We start from the raw sequence: 19,283 nt of genomic DNA, 5'->3' as shown, positions 1-19,283 counted from the left end.
CTGGGGTTGTGTAATTAATTAAACATATTGGTGTTTTGTTTGTAATTCTTAAAGTACAAACTTACAAAAAACTGAAATATCATGCAGTATGTTCATTATCTAATAGAAAAAATTACAAATCAATAGGTGACTAAATTAATCTGGAAGAACACTTAGACTCATGATAAAAGTGACATAACTTACCCAATCTGTATACTGTGTGATGAGAAGATGAGGTGCATGAGACGAGCACAGGGCAAGGGTGCTCACAACATTGGGATGTGGAGGGCCACTAAACATTGCTGCCTCTCTACTCACTTCAGCTAACAATGTTTCGTCTCTTGTATTCACCACCTGACCACCAAATAAGGTTTATAAACTTTCAAAACTATCACTCTGAACATAATCCTATACATATAATTGCTTTACAAGAATAAACAATTTCCTGCAACTCATCCTTTATCAATATGTGTTAAAGCTTATCAAAGATCCATGAGTATTACATACAACTTTTGCTTTGCTGTACTCTTACCCACTATCATCTTTACAAAGAAGTTTTCATTTATACACCTTCTACCATTCCTAAAAACCTTCAACCCTTCACACATATCCTTCACTCCATTATCTTCTTAACCATCATCATAACAATTATCCCTTATAACGTCAGTGTTAAGCCCACTATGTTGACTTCTCAATAGCATCTTCACTCATCCTTGCTATCTTATGCTCGTACAAAACCAGCATCACAGCTCCTCTCCAGTCATCAGGCACCATCTAAATTTTTTCATAGGCACATACATTTTGTGTGCATCCATTCTACAACCACATCATCTCCAATCTCTAAGAACTCTCTTATTATCCCATGCACGCTAAGGGTTTTTCCAAGTCTAATATCTGTTTTCATCTCAACCTTGACGTTTCCATTATTGGAATATCATCTTGCCTTTCTCCATGCATGATGTCACTTCTGCACTCCCATCCTCTAATACCATCACTTTCCTGAGGTCTAGTACTTCTCTTATCTGATCTAATCAACAGAAATCCTCCTATATCTCTCATTCTTTCATTTGTACCACATCTTCCTTTTTTCTATATTTTCTTAAAATGCAATGGAGCTTCCTATTTTCAACAAACTTTTCCCTTAACTTTCTTCCAAAGTTATCAGTATGCTTTTTCCTCTTCTTCCTCATTTTCTGTTCACCCTCTCTCTCCACTGCTGCCTTCACCTCATCACACAGTATCCCCATAGATTAATGTAGCTGCACCTTGTCCTAGCCTTCACCTTTGCTTTTACCATAAAATGATTTGAAACAAAAACCATTCTCCTAACTACTTTCACACACAGCACTTCCTTCCTGATTCTTTCTCTCTGTTATCACACATTCCATCGTAGCATTTTGCTTGTTCACTCATCTAACCTCCATTTATGACTATGAATTTGCTTATTTTCAAAACATAAATTTACCAGCTGCACATCTCTCAGCCCAAAAATATGCTATATGTCTACCAATCACGTTCACACCTGGTACTTCCCATTCTTCTTCAACACCTTCCACTATCTCCTCCCCTTCTTCGGCATTCATTTTCTCAGGCATGAACATTATTTTATCCTCTTCTTTAAATTCCTTACTTTATCCTCTTCTTTAAATTACTTACCTTATTCTCTTCTTTAAATTCCTTATACACTATTCTAACTGATCTCAATACCTTTTTCTTACTAATTACTTTCAGATACTTTTGTTCTTCATCACCATGAAGCCAATTTATGTTGCATTCCAGATATAACTATATGGTACTAAACTTACAGTGTTGATTTCTTTACTCATGTTTGTTCACAAATCATGTTCACTGATCATTTACAAATATACTATGTTCCTCCTCCTGTGGAATTTGATGTTCAATATATATATATATATATATATATTTCTTTTCTTTCATACTATTAGCCATTTCCCGCATTAGCAAGGTAGCATTAAGAACAGAGGACTGGGACTCTGAGGGAATATCCTCACCTGGCCTCGTTCTCTGTTCCTTCTTTTGGAAAATTGAAAAAAAACGAGAGGGGAGGATTTCCAGCCCCCTGCTCCCTCCCCTTTTAGTCGCCTTCTACGACATGCAGGGAATACGTGGGAAGTATTCTTTCTCCCCTATCCTTAGGGATAATATATATTCTTCCCTCTACCTCTGACACATATATCCTCTTTGTCAATCATTCTTCACTCATTCTCTCCACATGTCCAAACCATTTCAACACACCCTCTTCTGCTCTCTCAACCACACTCTTTTTATTACCACACATCTCTCTTACCCTTTCATTACTTACTCGATCAAACCACCACGCACCACGTACTGTCCTCAAACATTTCATTCCAACACATCCACCCTCCTCCACACAACCCTATCTATAGCCCATGTGTTGTAACCATATAATATTGTTGGAACCACTATTCCTTCAAATATACCCATTTTTGCTCTTCGAGATAACATTCTCGACTTCCATACATTCTTCAATGCTGCCAGAACCTTCGCTCCCTCCCCCACCTTGTGACTCACTTCCACTTCCATAGTTCCATTCACTGTTAAGTCCACTCCCAGATATCTAAAACACTTCACTTCCTCCATTTTTTCTCCATTCAAACTTACATCCCAATTAACTTGTCCCTCAAGTTAACACAGCAAAAACACAGCTCCTTCAACAGACCTAGCAGTCATCTCTTGTTTTGCTAAAAATAGTGCATTAGTCTTTAGCTACATACTAGATTAGATCCCCACAACAGTTTGGATTTTCATCAAAAATGTGAGGATAAGCACACGCACAAGTGAACATCAAATGCCACAGAAGAAGGAACATAGTATATTTGTGGATATCAAAGGTACACTAACCTGAAAAAGTATCACTGTGGCAGTTAATATAATATGCCTACAAGACTCTTAAGTGGTAAATCAACCTCATCCCATTAACATTCCCTTTACTTTCACTGCAACAGCCACTTGAACATGGAATAACATTAAGAAATATTAAGACTTTCTTCTAATCTAGTACTAATTTTGTTCAATAAGATCTACATTACTATCACATTCTTTACTAACAGTGAGATATTTTTCACGTATCAAGATATATCTAATCTCACCTTAACCATAACAAGTTTCTCTGGGTCAGGGGGCATGTCCTCACCATCAGATTCTTCTTCAGTGTTCCTCAATCTTGCTAACTGCACCTCACCAAACTCCCCACGCCCTTGAAATAAGTTCAGCAATGTATAGCAGATGATTAAAGTACGGAAGCAAACGATATCACATGAGGCTATCAGATGTGTCGTATCACTATTTACTATTCTGTTACTCAGTAGCTAGGTGTTGTCTTCCTATATCTCCCTGATCCACATATCACCTTCACATCTGTAAGGATAACTTCAATATCTTATCAGCAAGGGCCATATAACGTCATCTAGATCAAAATTAAGCAAAAAAGCTTTAGACTATTTCAACAGAACATGTTATTATGTCACTGTCAGTAAAAACAAGGCATACCTCCTTCCCTCTGTTTAGTCTTGGTATTGTGATGATATCAAACTGTTTCATTATTATACAGATATACAAAACATGAGATACTGTATAAAATCTGAATATTTTACCATACAAATAAACTGAGGTATAAGGGTAATCAAAGATTTACTATGTAACACATCATTCACAGCACACCACTATTGGTAAGTGCTCAGTGCACCACTGGTAGAAGCACAAACAGCACACCACTGGTATTAACAAATAACAGCACATCACAGGTAAACTATTCAGAGTACACCCATGGAAGTAACTAATCACAGCACATCACTGGTAGTAACTATTTACAGCACACCACTGGTAGTACTATTCACAGCAAACCACTGGTAGAACTACTCACTGCACACCAATGGAAGTAACTACTCACAGCACACCATTAGTAGAACTACTAAAAGCACAACTCTGGTAGTAATTACCTAAAGCACACCAAAGGTAGAACTGATCACAACACACAAATGGTAGTACTGCTCAGCATTACAGAGCCCTTGCCCAACACCTATGCACATAATGAAGATTGGTGTAATACTATGGATATAATTACCTAGAGTAAGAAGCACTTGAAGGTTTTCCCTCTGTATCACAGGTTTATCTTGGCCTAGTGTATTTCCTGCATGATTAGACTCATGTTTTAAATGCATATTTTCACTGGGGCCAGTATGAATTGCACTCTGCGGTGAAGGAGAGGAATTTGGTTGCAATGGAGAGGACTGTTGAGTGGAGGCTGATGATCCTCCTAAGGTTCTGGTTGAGGCCTGTGAGAGCCCCAGGTGAGTAGAGGTTCCCAATGTATGAGTGGATACCTGGGAGAGCTGCACTTGACATGAGGGATCCAATCTACCGCCAGTCTTGGTGGTGCCAGTGCCCATGTCCCTGGGGTCCAGGTCCCCTGTTCCTCCTGGATGGGCAGTATACATCAACCTCTCCTGCTCTTCAGGATTGTGAGCCTCTTCATTCCCATCACCTCAAATGATAATTGTTTAGGTTACTTTATAAAGGAGCTGACAATAATGATAATCAGGTGCGGCAAAATGTCTTTATCAAAGAAATGCTGTCAGTTGAAACTGGGCAGTGGAATGAGAAGTCAGCTAAAACTAAAATTAAAAAATGATATTCATAAAGGACAAAGAGTGAGGAGAGGTTAACAAAGAGAATATAAGTGACAAAAGCTGAGTGAACAAGTAGAACAGGGAGACCAAACAGGGAATGGAAGCATGGATTGAAAATGATTCTTGAGCAATCACAGTCTGAACATGCTGAAGGGTGAAAGGTATGCAAGGGATAGAGTGAAATGAAATGATGGTTGTACTGGGGTTGATGTGCTGTCAGTGGAATGAACCAGGAATGGGCAGCATCCGGAGTAAACCATAAAAACGTCTGTGGGGCCTGGTTGTGGATAGGGAGCTGTGGTAACAGTGCATTAAAAATAACAGCTAGAAAAAGGATGTGACAGGACGTGGCCTTTCTTAGTCTGTTCCTGGCACTACCTTGCTTGTGAAGGAAATGGTAATCTAGTATTTTATACATACATAAATATGTATAATTCTATTCACTTCATGATACTCAATTGGTTTCCTGCAATAGTGAGGTGGTGCCAGGAAACAAACTAAGAATGACCCATCCACTCATCATCATTATTATTTCTATCATTATACTTAATCGCTAATTCCTGTGCCAGCAAGGTAGTGCAAGGAAACAGACAAAGAATGGACCATCCATTCATTTACAAATATATACACATAAATGCCCATACATGAACATATACATACATATACATATCAACATATACATAAAGGAGGGCAAGGAATAGAGTGAATTGGATCGATGTGGTATACCGGGGTTGACGTGCTGTCAGTGGATTGAATCAGGGCATGTGAAGCGTCTGGGGTAAACCATGGAAAGCTGTGTAGGTATGTATATTTGCGTGTGGACGTATGTATATACATGTGTATGGGGGTGGGTTGGGCCATTCCTTTCGTCTGTTTCCTTGCGCTACCTCGCAAACGCGGGAGACTGCGACAAAGCAAAAAAAAAAAAAAAATATACATAAACAGAAATATACATATATATACACATGTACATATTCATACTTGCTTGCCTTCATCCATTCCTGTAGCTACACAGCCACACAAGAAATAGGAATCCCCGCCTTCATTCAGCGAACTAGCACCAGTAAAAGACAAAAAGAAAAGGCCACATTCGTTCACACCCAGCCTCTAGCTGTCATGTGTAATGCACCAAAACCACAACTCCCTATCCATCTCCAGGCCCCACAGATCTTTCCATGGTTTACCCTGGGCGCTTCATGTGCCCTGGTTTATACTTTGTCACTGTCTCCCATGTTAGCGAGGTAGCGCAAGGAAACAGACGAAAGAATGGCCCAACCCACCCACATACACATGTATATACATACACGTCCACACACGCACTTATACATACCTATACATCTCAATGTATACATATATATACACACACAGACATACATATATACACATGTACATAATTTATACTGTCTGCCCTTATTCATTCACATCGCCATTCTGCCACACATGAAATAACAACCCCTTTCCTTCGCATGTGCACGAGGTAGCACTAGGAAAAGACAACAAAGGCCACATTCGTTCACACTCAGTCTCTAGCTGTCATGTATAATGCACCAAAACCACAGCTCCCTTTCCACATCCAGGCCCCACAGAACTTTCCATGGTTTATCCCAGATGCTTCACATGCCCTGGTTCAATCCACTGACAGCACATCAACCCTGGTATGCCACATCGTTCCAATTCACTCTATTCCTTGCACGCCTTTCACCCTCCTGCATGTTGAGGCCCCGATCACTCAAAATCTTTTTCACTCCATCTATCCATCTCCAATTTGGTCTCCTACTCCCAGATAGATAGATAGATAGATAGAGAGAGATAGAGAGAGAGAGAGAGAGAGAGAGAGAGAGAGAGAGAGAGAGAGAGAGAGAGAGAGAGAGAAAAAATCTTTTATATACTATATAGTAGTCTGGCTTTACCACATTCATCAAAGAGGAACAATTACCATGAGTATGCTGGGGCGAGTGTTTTAACCTCTGTCGTCGCTGTCTGCAGTAGATAAGCATAGCACCCACAAGTGCAATGTAGGCTGCTGCTCCACCCACTGCTACACCCACTGTTCGACCCAACAACTGAGAACTTTCCCCTAAAAACAATATATATATTGGATCACATGGGAAATCTTTTCTTTATTTCATAACTTGAGTACGGCACTATGGACAGCTACTCAAAACTATAGGACTGATATGCAGGTTACTGAAGAGAAAGCTACAGTCTGTTCATTACTCTTTGACCAAATAAATGTCTAAACATTTTGATAAAGTTTTAGAATGTCTATGAGTATAACACCTTACGGGACAAGAAAGTAATTAAGTGTAGGTAAACATCACAGATTTCAAAAACGTTTAAAGAATACCATAACTATGTGTGTAGTACATTACTAGGTATTAATTATATAACATCAGGGAAGTTTGTGAGGAGTTATATGACATAGTTAAAATGCAGAGTTCACCATTAATGGAGACTCTTTTACCATGGCCATCCCTTGTGGGAGTTTGTGAAGGGGAGTGAAGAGGTAACAAATAATTCTATCTAAGATTTCTATTATCAACAGGTGAAATATTTACAAGATCTTATTCAGTTATCAAAGTTGGGTATCAATTACATACCCATATGTCCAATTCAACTTTTCACTTACATATGAATACACAAAACTTTTGGCATTCTACATGATCTTGCAGTTTAGTGATATCATCATACTTTGGATTCTAATGTCACTCTCGAATTTCTTATGTTCTGTGATGGATATAACAGAGTGCAGGTGTTAATAAGGGTGAACAAGAAGAGTATCTTCGAAAATTCCCACATAATTGTGTAATTTTATATCCCATATTTAAAGAGAATTGTAATCCCTTTTCCTGTCATCTAACTTATGATTTCTGACCTAAACTTCAAAGACAGCAATGCAGCAAACAGACTCACCTGGATGATACTGGGATAAAGCCAGAAGTCTCACCTGTGACACTGACAGAGATCTCAGCCCTAACGAGACCACCCATATTGCCAGCCGTGCAGCCATATATCCCACCGTCCTCCCGACGAACCCCTGTCACCTGCAGTGTCCCATTGCCATGCACCTCCACCCTGGGATGTGTACCAGGTTTTGGATGTGCAAAAGGGGATGGGGAAAAGTCTGGTCATTATCAAGTAGAGTTAAGGAAAACTCATTAACAACAAGCAGTAAGACATCTAAATGCAAAGGGAAGGTGCTTACGGATGCAGGTGTTTTTGACAATCAGTAATCATCTCATCGTGGTAATAGTCCCAAGGATTTCAGGAATAAAACTAGATGGTGAACATATTATGTTCTGATACTGTCATTACATTATGATTTAGAGCATCAAATGAACGGAAAATGACAGAAAGAACTGAGAAACAGAGGCATCTACACCCACAACACTTAGGGTTATAGCAAATCAATCCTCTTGCAAAAAAGTTAGAAATATAGAGATAATAAGTATTAAAGACACATGGAAGGTACAACACTTGTAGAGTAGATGCATGAAATACATGATTTACCTCTCTGGATCAAAGGCATTGGTAGTATGATTGTAGTCCCAGTGGATGGAGGGCCTGGGGCTGCCCCGAGCATGGCACTCCAGCACCAATGTTCCACCTTTGTCCACCTGAACTGGCCCTTGTGTCACCCACTCAAGCACGGGACTCTCTGAACACAGAGTACACCACAGTGGAAATCAAAACATTATCTCAGTCATTGTTTAGTGGAGATATTCTATTGTTCTCCATTTTAGAGAAAGCTCACTCCTTTAGCACATGACAAAGTTCAACATGATATCTATCAACATATATAACTGTGTTCCCATCAAAGTGCAATATCTCAATTAAGTCTAACCTTATATCTCATTCAAGTTTACCCTTAACTAATTCCTATATCATTCACTTTCTACATCAAGCTTTATCAGCAGGAAAGCACTGTGTTTCCATTTGTTCTTCCAGTTGGGACACATTCCATACTTCCCTTTGACAAAGCCAACATCTATTTGCCAGGCATCCTCTTATCTGAAGCAAACCTCACCCAAAACAATTTACTTACTAAATCCATTTCTTTCTAAGCTCTAAACGAATACTTCATAGCCTGTTCAGCAAAGGTTTGATTTGTTAAAGGGTCTTCACATGAACATATGCAATCTTTTTAGGCTCTCTTCAGTCTGGGATTTGTCAACAATACTTCCATAAGCACAGTTGAAGGTTGTTGCAAGGCTCATGAGAATTAAGAAAACACTAAAGGATAGTAATTCAGTGAATTCAACTGAAAAATAAGGACTGCTGATGTGGTAGGAAGAATATCTTTCTAGGGACTCCTTAACACTGTATATGCCCAGAGCAGTCAATATCTAAAAGTATCAGAGGAATGTTTGAGGAACATTCCTGGGTAGTACATGTCAGCTGGCACAAATAACCAAATCAAATTAAGTCTCTCATATCAGTCCTGTTACTATCATTACCAAAGACAGAGAGGGTGATAGTGGCATTGATGGATCCCTGTCTGGAAGCTGCCACACAAAGGTATTGGCCGCTGTCCCGCAGCTCGGCACTGACCACCTCTAACGTGCCCTCTGCGCTGTGAACGTTGTCGGACATCACTTCAACCACCTACCACATCAACACAAAACTGACTGATATAACTCCTTAACACATGGTTAGCTATTAAATCATATGAACAGAAGCATGTTAATGGTGCTCACACGAATGTGTAGCATATCAAGCAATTATGTTCTAGCCTAATTAGAGCTTTAATAGTGATTGTATGAGTGTAATACTAACCATTTTTAGCTTTAAAACATTTAGAACTATAAAGAAAAGTAATGTTTCTCAAAACAAAAAATCTGCATTCTCCACTGCAAGAAGTAAGAACAAATTTCACATAAAAGTTTGAGCAAAAGCTTTTTCAAGAGCAGAAACAGAAGGATTTGTATGTGAAATTTATGGATACAGATAAAGTATTTGATGGGCTTGATAGAGATGGTGTGGGAGCAAAGCTATCTGAAGCACTGGGGAGTTTTTATCAAAAGAGTAAGGCATGTATGCAAGTAGGCAGAGAGGAAGGTGAATGGTTCAAGTTAAGATGAGTCTGCAGCAGGGGTATGTGATGTCATCATGGGTTTCAACTGTTTTATGGATGAGGTGGTAAGGGAGGTGAATGCAAGGGGCCTAGGAGTGAGGAGCAGGTATGCAGTTTCCTGGGGAGGGGAGGACCTGAGAGATGTCATTTGTTTGCTGATATGGTGCTTGTAGCAGATTCGAGTGAGAAAATGCAGAAGCTGATGTCTGAATATGAGTGTATGTGAAAGGAGAAAGTTGAGAGAAACTATGAATAAAAAGTTATTAAGGTAAGCATAGAAAAGAGAGAAGTTATTTGGAGTAGGACTCTGAATGGAGAAAACCTGTACAAATTAGTGTTTTAGGTGCCTGGGAGTGGATATGGAACCATAGGAGATGAAGTGAGCAACAGGGTGGGTGGGTGAGGGGTGAAAAGGTCTTGGGGGCATCAAGAAATGTGTGGAAAGAGAGCCAAGTGTCTCAAATGGCAAAAACAGGTATAACTGAAGGTATGGCATATAACTGGCATGATAAATAAATGTGAAAATTATTTGTTGTAAAAGATGGATATGAGAAGTCAAACAGTAAATGTGACCATTAGCACAATGACCTACAATCTATCATTAGCTGTTAAACGTGACAAAAAATAATAAAGAAGACAGCTATATGTTCCATGTCGCCTCTCCTATATAAACTGATAACCAGACAGCAGTAAATACAGTAGCAGAAAAAACATATATGTTAATAGTAGGGATCTAGGAGAGCAAAGTTGGGGCTGACCTGCTCTGAGGAGAGTCGGTGCCAGGTGATGACAGGAAAGTCGGCACCGCGGGCCTCGCAGGGGATGCTGATGTTAGCCCCAACTTCAACCCTAGCATCGTGGGGCAATGGTGAGAACTTGAGTCGTTCTGACAAAACAGAGATACATAAGAGTAATCCCTTAGAGTTGATATACGAGCTCTCAAAAAATTTCTTAAAGTAGCTGTATTTCCTTCCATTCCAGAACTCCGATATAACCTGCCACACAAGGTTAAATACGACGGAACCAACCAACCATCATGCTCAGCAGAAAGTAACATGACATCTAAAAAATGTAATACACTAATGTTTTCTCAGACACTGTGCTCGACATAAAACAAAAAGTAGTCAATAATCAAAATACTTGAACATCAGTAGGTCCTGGCACCTACGAGTCTGGAACTCTGTTATTTCTGTGTTTCTGAATACTTAAGAGGTTACTATGGAAGGTGTGTAGAATACATTGTACAATACATTAGCACTTCAAGAATCAGTAAACGACGTTTCTGGCTAAAACTTTCGCTGCTGTAGCTTATGATAGCCATAACATTGGTTGGGACCGTGTTCAGTATAAATGTAAGCATCAAAGATTGCCACGAGTCGCTGCTAGCTCAGCAAACTTTGGCTGCCCAACCCAGTGGGCATTTATTGAAAAGCATGGGATGGCTAAACAATAAAATAGCAAAAGGTGCAGCTAAACCTAGTAGAAACAAAACTTCCCAGTGTAGATGTACACGTGTGACAAGTGGCAGAAGAGGTGGTAGCCGGGTCCGACTTAGAAGAAGTGGAAACATACCTCCTGCCTCCCCTCTGTGCTGCTCGACACTGTGATATCGCTTTGATTCAAGTTCAATGAATTGCCAGCCTGCTTATTATATGTTGTATTGTATGCCTACATATAAACAAAAATCAAAAACAGCGAAGTATTAGAAAGTAAATATATGTAAATGGTCAAATGAGTGTTCTCTTACTTTACAAGGATGCTTTGACTGTACATATTTCTGTTTTGTATTTTGAAAATTGTGATATTAATTTAATGTCGATGTCTTTCCTAGTTACACTGATTTTTGTGTGGATATGTTGGTACACGTCAGGACTGTCACAACATATTCAAATAAACTTTGGGTAACAAAAGAAGTAAAATGTAGTTTAAATGAGAACTAGCAATGTCATCTGGGAATAGGAATAAAGAATGCACAAAAATAACTCAACATTAAGATCAAACATGCTAAATCACTATGAACAATTAAGATTAAGAATTTATTTCATACTAACAATTCTAAAAATGCTTGGAATGGGCAAAAACAGTTGTGCAGCTATCAAACAGAATGTTCTATACCAAAGAGGATATGGATGAGTATGTGAAGGAGCTTAATCTTTTTTATGCCAGTTTTGATGATAAAGATTTTTCAAAGGAATTTTCTGATGTCCTATTGATCATAAATAGTGTACATGATCCGCCAATTGTAAATTCTGAAAAGGATGTTCTGTTATCTTTTAAAAAGGTGAAAATTGGTAAGGCAAGTCTTGATACTTTATGTGCCAAAATATTAATATCTTGCTGTGTACAAGTGTATAAACCTTTATATGTTCTAATAAAAACTTATCTTAAACAATGTAAAGTTCCTACTTTATGGAAAACATCAGAAATCATACCTGTGTCTAAGATTCTAATACCTATTGTTTAGAATGACTTAAGACCTGTGGCTCTCAAATCAGTTATGATGAAATGCTTTGAAGTCAATATTAAACACTACGTAAATATGCAGATTCCATTAGAGAAACTATGCAATTTGCATAATATAAATGGAGATGTGCTGAAAATGTAACCATAATGTCATTACATCAAATTACACATCATGACATGCCTTATACTTATGCTATCACACATCTTGACATGCCTTATACTTATGCTAGTTTCATTTACTGATTTCAGAAGTGCATTTAATACTATACAACCATATGTTAAAGAAATTATATTCTTTGAAAAATAGCAACCTCATTTCTTGGATATATAGTTACCTAACCAACAGACCACAATTTGTAGAATTTAGAAATGTAAATCTCATACCATACTTACAAACACTGGTGCTCTGAAGGGCTGTGTTTTATCGCCTTTTTATTCACTTTACATACAAATTTTTGCACTAGTAACTACAGAACCTGTTCTATTATCAAATATGCTGATGACACAGTGATTATTGGAAAAATAAGGATAAATATGAACATGAATATCAGGCTCAAGTTAATGACTATGCTCAATGGTGTGATGAAAATTACTTGAATCTGAACATCAAAAAGATCAAAGAAATGGTGATTGACTTTCGCAAGAAGGAAAAGTGCTTTGAACAACAAATGGTTGAAGGAGAGCAAGTAGATATTAAGCACAATTATAAATAATTGGGTTTGATTACTGATAGTAGTCTAAATGGTGATGTTAAAACTAAAAAAGGTTGAGAGAAAATGCATGCAAAATCATTTCTTACGAGTCATGAAAAACCTAAAAGTTGATAGGACTATTCTTTCTATGTTTTATAAGTCACTCACAGAGTCAACACTGCTTTTGCATAGCATCACACTTTGGATGCTTGAGTGTAAATAAATAAAAATAAATTTACCAAAAATGTAAAAACGGCTGGTTAATTAGGGTGCTAATGTAACTGTACTTGATGTATTATATTCAAAACATATTTTGAATTAAACTTATAGATTCATGAGTGATTATCACCTCTGCATTTTCAAGATCAGTCAAAAGATTGTGTTTGCCATTGCAAAAAAAAATATATCCAGACATAAGAATTAATTAATTTGTACCAGTAAGTATTAAATTCCACAATCATGTAAATTATAAATGATAACTGCTCATTGTTTGTGACAGTCCTGATGTTGGTTTGTGTATGATAATGAGCTGAACCAAATCTGGTGTCTTTTAATGTATAATTTCAGCTACTGCACTTTTACATTATTATTTTCGTTTACCTTGTGTATGTGACTGAATGTGTATTATAACGGTTCAACTCTCAAAAAGTTTCAATTTGTACAATGTACTACACACTGACTTAATAAGTATTAATCATTATTTTCATTATGAGACCATATTAGTATTCCTACTTCAGCCACCACAGTTTACAGATTAAATATTATGCTATATTAACCTAAAGTATCGAACCTGTGACTTTGAGTGTGGCCGGGCGGGTGATAAGTGGAGGGTGTCCGGCAGTGGTGACAACGCAGGCGTAGAGTCCTTTGTCGTCCAGACGGGCCCAGCGGATTCTCAGCACCGACACTCCTTCCGTCACGTCCTCGCCCATGCCCGACACCGACACCCGGTAATCGTCCACGCTCACCTGTCTCACATGGGGTAAGACATTCGTCAGAGAGGGCTCTGGGGTGAATGTCGTTCACGTTTCAACTAAATACCTTATGTTGCCACTGTGTCCATAAATACAGCCTAGCCAGATACCTATAACGTTGCTGCACAACCCTATCCAGATACTCTGGTGTTGCTGCTACACCCAAAACTGGTACCCCATCTGTTGCTGCTACACCCTAGCCAGGTACCCCTTGTTGCTTCTATACCCTTGCCAAAATATACTTGAGATGATTAAAGTAATAGAACACTGGACCAGCAGAACATAAGCGATGAGGGAGTGATGGTGGAGAACTTAGTGAAGTTCAAAATCCTGTATGAGAGAAACGGTGAGTTAAATGATAAGAGCCCCTCAGACATAGAGCTCCATCGCTTTATGCACCAAGTGGCAATCATAGAAACATATAGACAGGTACACAAGCACATACATAAACATACACCTTGTCATCTCTCAACCCTATCAGAAAGACATCAACACAATCATCTAAGTTATTGAAACAAGAGTGTTAATGTCCGTAGACTTACGTCGTTTTCAGTGGAGACAATTACACTATAACACAGAGTGTAACACCAACCCATGAATCAATTATGATGGTTTTCTGAGACCAGAGCGTAGTTGTGTTTTATAGCTCCAACAGTGTTCTCTGGTAAGCACTGCAGGCAGTAGGTTGTTCTAGTTTATGACGAACAAAAGAACTACAACATAATGCCGGTTGATTTCGGTAGACCATAAAAAACAGAGCAGCCATGAGAGCCTAGAGAGTACCAACTAAACGCTCTGCTCTGTGTTGAGAGGAAAATCACTTTTGAATAGGCGTAGCATGACGCATGATTCATGGTAAGGTGTACTGAGAGGAAAGTGGCCTTTGTGAGGTGAACTGAGGACAGTGACCTATGGTTAGGTGAACTGAGGAAAGTGACCTACAGTAAGGTGATCTGTCAGAAAATTGATCTATGACCTATAAGAGGTGCAGTGTGAAGGTCATCATGGCAAGGGTGTCCAATACCGGGCGGTTGTTGTGGGTCCAGGTGATGTTGGTGAAGGGTCTGGGTGAGGCGTCAAACCGACACTCAAGGCGGGCAGTCTCCTCCTCCAGCACCGACACTGCCCCCGTCACTAGGTGTGCCTCGGGCTTGCCTGTGCCCACAAAGATGAGCTATAGTCTGAGATATTCTTGTATCTTGTAGATACTTTCCTAACTTAAATATACAATTAGAACCAAAGTTAATACTGGGAGAAATGTTTTGCACTCTGATGCTGCCCAGAACAGCCTCACATGAGCACAAAAGGTTTAATTCAATTAGTTAAAAATTGCTTATGATGTGTTCACACGACTCTAAGGCCATTGTCTATGGATTTTGACAGACAACTGGTCAAATAGATTTAAAAAAAACTCGGAGTGCATGCACGCATATATAATGTTCTGATACTACAGATTCCAAGCATAGAGGTATAGGTGTATGAAGGACTTTAGAAAAATATAATCAAGTAACTGTTACATCTGTGCAAATAATTTAAATATACTGAATGCAAAACTAACAATACACCTTTTCATGAATGTTCACTAAAGAATTTTCTTAAAGCAAGCAAGAGTCAGGGTTCTGTAGAACAATTGATCCTTCATACACTTCACAAAATAATTAAGTCTAATTGCTTTCCAAGCCTATCATTAGGCTGAAATACTCCCACTCGATCATTACAACACAGCACTCTCTAAATCAAACTACAATCTGACCCAGAGGTTAGAAGATTTATTAGGTCCAGGTACGTAAACAAGCGAAGTAGCATTGCTCTACTACCAACCACACTTCCAGCGCTCACCTTCCACTCCTTCACCTTCAACACTCACCCTTCCTTTACTCTTTCACCATCAACATTCCCAAACAATGCCCTAAAATTAACGGGTCATTCAGTTATCCCTAACCACTCCACCACAAACATCACACCACCAGCACTTTGGGAGTTCTATTCAAACACAAACGTACCACCACCAACACAACCACTACTGCCCTACCACTCACCTGTCACTACCAGCAACAGGTGGACGGAGGCGTTGCCGGCTAAGTTGGAGACGAGACAGGTGTAGTTGCCGGCGTGATCATAAGTAGCGTCCTCGAGCAAAAGCGTCGCGCCCTCCACTCTTATGGGGGGAGCCTCTTGTGGTCGGGGGCTGCTGCGGCGTCAACCAGCGCACCTGCGGGCGTGGAAGGCCAGCGGAGGGTAGGCAGGTGACTCGCAGCCTTCCACCCACGCCCACAACGTGCATGTTCTGCACGTTGGGGCTTGGCTCCAGGGAGGGCGCTGTGTACCCATCCAGGTCTGACAGCCGCACGAAGTTATAACATCAACTCAAAACTTATGTCGGATATTTCAGTTTATCAAAACAATGAGTTTAATAACAATGAAGTGAGATTGATTAAGCAAAATGTTACACTTTAATTGGATCTCCACTAATGATATAATTTCTTAACATAATAAAAGTGAATTACTAACACGATTAAAGTTCATAGAATGGATTGCAGACAGTTCTGCTTACATCAAATCATTTTGTCCTATATCATTACATCAAGCTGAAAATGTAGAAAAATTATTACGAACTATGAACTATTATGTATTACAAACAAGGTTCAGCTCATTCAACATCCAACACATCTGAATTATGTGTTGTGTGGCCAGACCTAAACGGTGGGGCTCTGGGGGTGGTTAATGTAGGACAGACAAACAGGTGGGACAGACACAACACGGCGTGGGGTGAATTCTGTAAGGGAGACATAAATGGGCGGGCAGTCTGGTTACTGGCGTAGGGGAGACTAAGGTAGGGTACGTACAGGCGAGACTGAGGGAGGCGGCGTAGGTGGCAGGGTGGGCGCGGTGAGGGTGTTCGCCCACACACTTATACACTCCCTCGTCGGCCAGGCTGGCGGCTGTCACTACCAACGTCCCGTTCTCCAGAACCTGGTGTCTGTGGGAAGCAAGGGAGGGGTTACCACAAACGTTATAGGCAGTTTGAGTGCCATGGTTACAAGATGAAGGCAGTTTAGGTTGAAAGAAGACTGGGTTACCAAAAGTTGAAGGTAGTTTAGGTTGAAAGAGGGACTGGGTTACCACAAGCTGAAGGTAGTTTAGGAAGAAAGAGGGGCTGGATTACCAAAAATTCGAGGCTGTTTAGGTAGTAAAACTGGCCTTGATTACTAAAATGGACTGATAGGTGTCACTATCACTGATAGCTTAAAGGTAGCCAAGTGATAAGCACTTCTCTAACACTCTACAGAGCATGAAAGCTGAGGAGAACAGGTTACCTGCAGTTTACAAGGCACAACAGTTGAGGGTCTGGCAAATAACAGACTTAATTCGACACCAACACTACTGAAAAGAACCTCCAGGATTTAACCAAGACAAACTGCTAGGAATGTGAAAGCGTAATTACAAGTAATCATTTAATTGTATAATTAACTATAATCATACAAAAACACTTAATGACAAGATAAATGAACATCATTAATTATCATGACGTACTCTAATTCTTAGTTGGGCAACTTTAGCATTTTGTCAACGGAACTTTGGTCATAACTTGATGTAAAAATAATATTTTTTTTTTAGATTACCACAAGTCGATTCTGGAGTGTGGTTTCTGGCTCCACAGATGGGTGTGGGACCAAGTCTTGCTGCTGCTTCTTGCATCAGGCTGTTTGAGGCATTTTTTTACATGTTTATTTAGAGAGCCTTTCTCTCTTTACACTGACTGGTCCTTAATGTTTCTAGCAAAGGAGGAGTTTTGGATAATTTCGGTCCCCAGATGTGCACATTGTCATACAGTTCTTGTAGCGTCTTTGCCTCAGCAGCGTCACGCTGTACAGTTCTACGTCTATCAATCCAACGGGAGATAATTTCTTGGTATACACTCAACCAAGACCCTTAAACATTTTCTTTGTCTCTTTTTTGGCAAATCCACTGCGGGTTGTGGATGCCCCTTATTTTTTTTTTTTTTTTTTTTTTTTACACAGCAATTTCGGCAGCTTTTAAAAGAATGTCGGCACACAAGCTGACGCTACTAGTGTGGCTGGTGTAAGTACGGCAGACAGAGATGTCTTCGTTCTTTTTGTTGTCCTGTTTGAAGGTCGAGTCATCTGTCATGATTATTCGTGAGCTCTGTCATCCTCGTCCCCATGTGACGGTGTTTAGTTTCCCAACTGGAGTCTTGAGATAATTTCTATATCCTTTAAGGTGTTGAAGTTTACGTAAAGTGAAGATACGAGTGGTAACCCTACAGACGGGTATTACAGTATTGCTGGCGATAACTTCTCACAAAGTATCATAGAATGGCATCATCCTAATATAACGGTGATCACAACAAAAGCCCATTACCAATCGTTAATTGTATTTATTATAATAAGATTAACGCCAAATCATACATCGATACATTTCAAAGATGAAATCAAAACTCTCGATACAAATATAAGTAAAGAATTTCACGAAAGCGGAAAAGAGAAAGAAAAAATCATTAGTTTAATCTAAAAGATTTTCAAGAAATTAAAAAGCTGACAAAAAAGACAGATCACAGCTGCTAATGAAACACTGTACATTAAAAAGCAAATAGTTCCAATGTTTAGCAGTGATAGGAAAAACTTTCTCTCTTTACTTTGAATACATGATTTGCAATCATCTTTACGATCTTACGATCCACCGTCATATTCCTACCAGAAGTCCAATCTTTCATCATTGGAAGAGGCCACAGGCTCAGGTTGCCAATGCCTCTTCAGAAGGTACAGAAAAGTTCAACACCCGGAGTCTGGTAATTACTGTGTAACAATGCAGACTGGTCGCTGCTGAGGTGTTCTACAAAGATTACTACACATACGACAGGAAGAACGAACCCGCAACATTCATTCTTACACAAATATTATACTTTAATGTGAGTGAATACCGGCTATACCTGTAATGGTCGCGCTCTGACCAGAGAAAAGAAAAAATCATTAGTTTAATCTAAAAGATTTTCAAGAAATTAAAAAGCTGACAAAAAAGACAGATCACAGCTGCTAATGAAACACTGTACATTAAAAAGCAAATAGTTCCAATGTTTAGCAGTGATAGGAAAAACTTTCTCTCTTTACTTTGAATACATGATTTGCAATCATCTTTACGATCTTACGATCCACCGTCATATTCCTACCAGAAGTCCAATCTTTCATCATTGGAAGAGGCCACAGGCTCAGGTTGCCAATGCCTCTTCAGAAGGTACAGAAAAGTTCAACACCCGGAGTCTGGTAATTACTGTGTAACAATGCAGACTGGTCGCTGCTGAGGTGTTCTACAAAGATTACTACACATACGACAGGAAGAACGAACCCGCAACATTCATTCTTACACAAATATTATACTTTAATGTGAGTGAATACCGGCTATACCTGTAATG

At 39.3% G+C, this 19,283-nt stretch overlaps 1 protein-coding gene across 1 annotated transcript in view; it reads right to left on the bottom strand.

The window, feature by feature from the left end:
• The window catches only part of LOC139746699 (inactive tyrosine-protein kinase 7-like), a 114,841-nt gene that overhangs the window by 9,332 nt on the left and 86,226 nt on the right, over nucleotides 1-19,283 (bottom strand). The window contains 13 exon segments of the mRNA XM_071658151.1: nucleotides 184-333; nucleotides 3,111-3,217; nucleotides 4,085-4,504; nucleotides 6,586-6,726; nucleotides 7,597-7,724; nucleotides 8,160-8,307; nucleotides 9,107-9,254; nucleotides 10,482-10,609; nucleotides 13,669-13,846; nucleotides 14,877-15,007; nucleotides 15,892-16,039; nucleotides 16,041-16,189; nucleotides 16,699-16,832. Coding sequence (XP_071514252.1) covers nucleotides 184-333; nucleotides 3,111-3,217; nucleotides 4,085-4,504; nucleotides 6,586-6,726; nucleotides 7,597-7,724; nucleotides 8,160-8,307; nucleotides 9,107-9,254; nucleotides 10,482-10,609; nucleotides 13,669-13,846; nucleotides 14,877-15,007; nucleotides 15,892-16,039; nucleotides 16,041-16,189; nucleotides 16,699-16,832 — 2,110 coding nt within the window.

Source organism: Panulirus ornatus, chromosome 66, assembly GCF_036320965.1.
Source record: "Panulirus ornatus isolate Po-2019 chromosome 66, ASM3632096v1, whole genome shotgun sequence".
Taxonomy (NCBI): Eukaryota; Metazoa; Arthropoda; class Malacostraca; order Decapoda; family Palinuridae; genus Panulirus; species Panulirus ornatus.
This window is presented reverse-complemented; position numbering and strand designations above follow the sequence as displayed.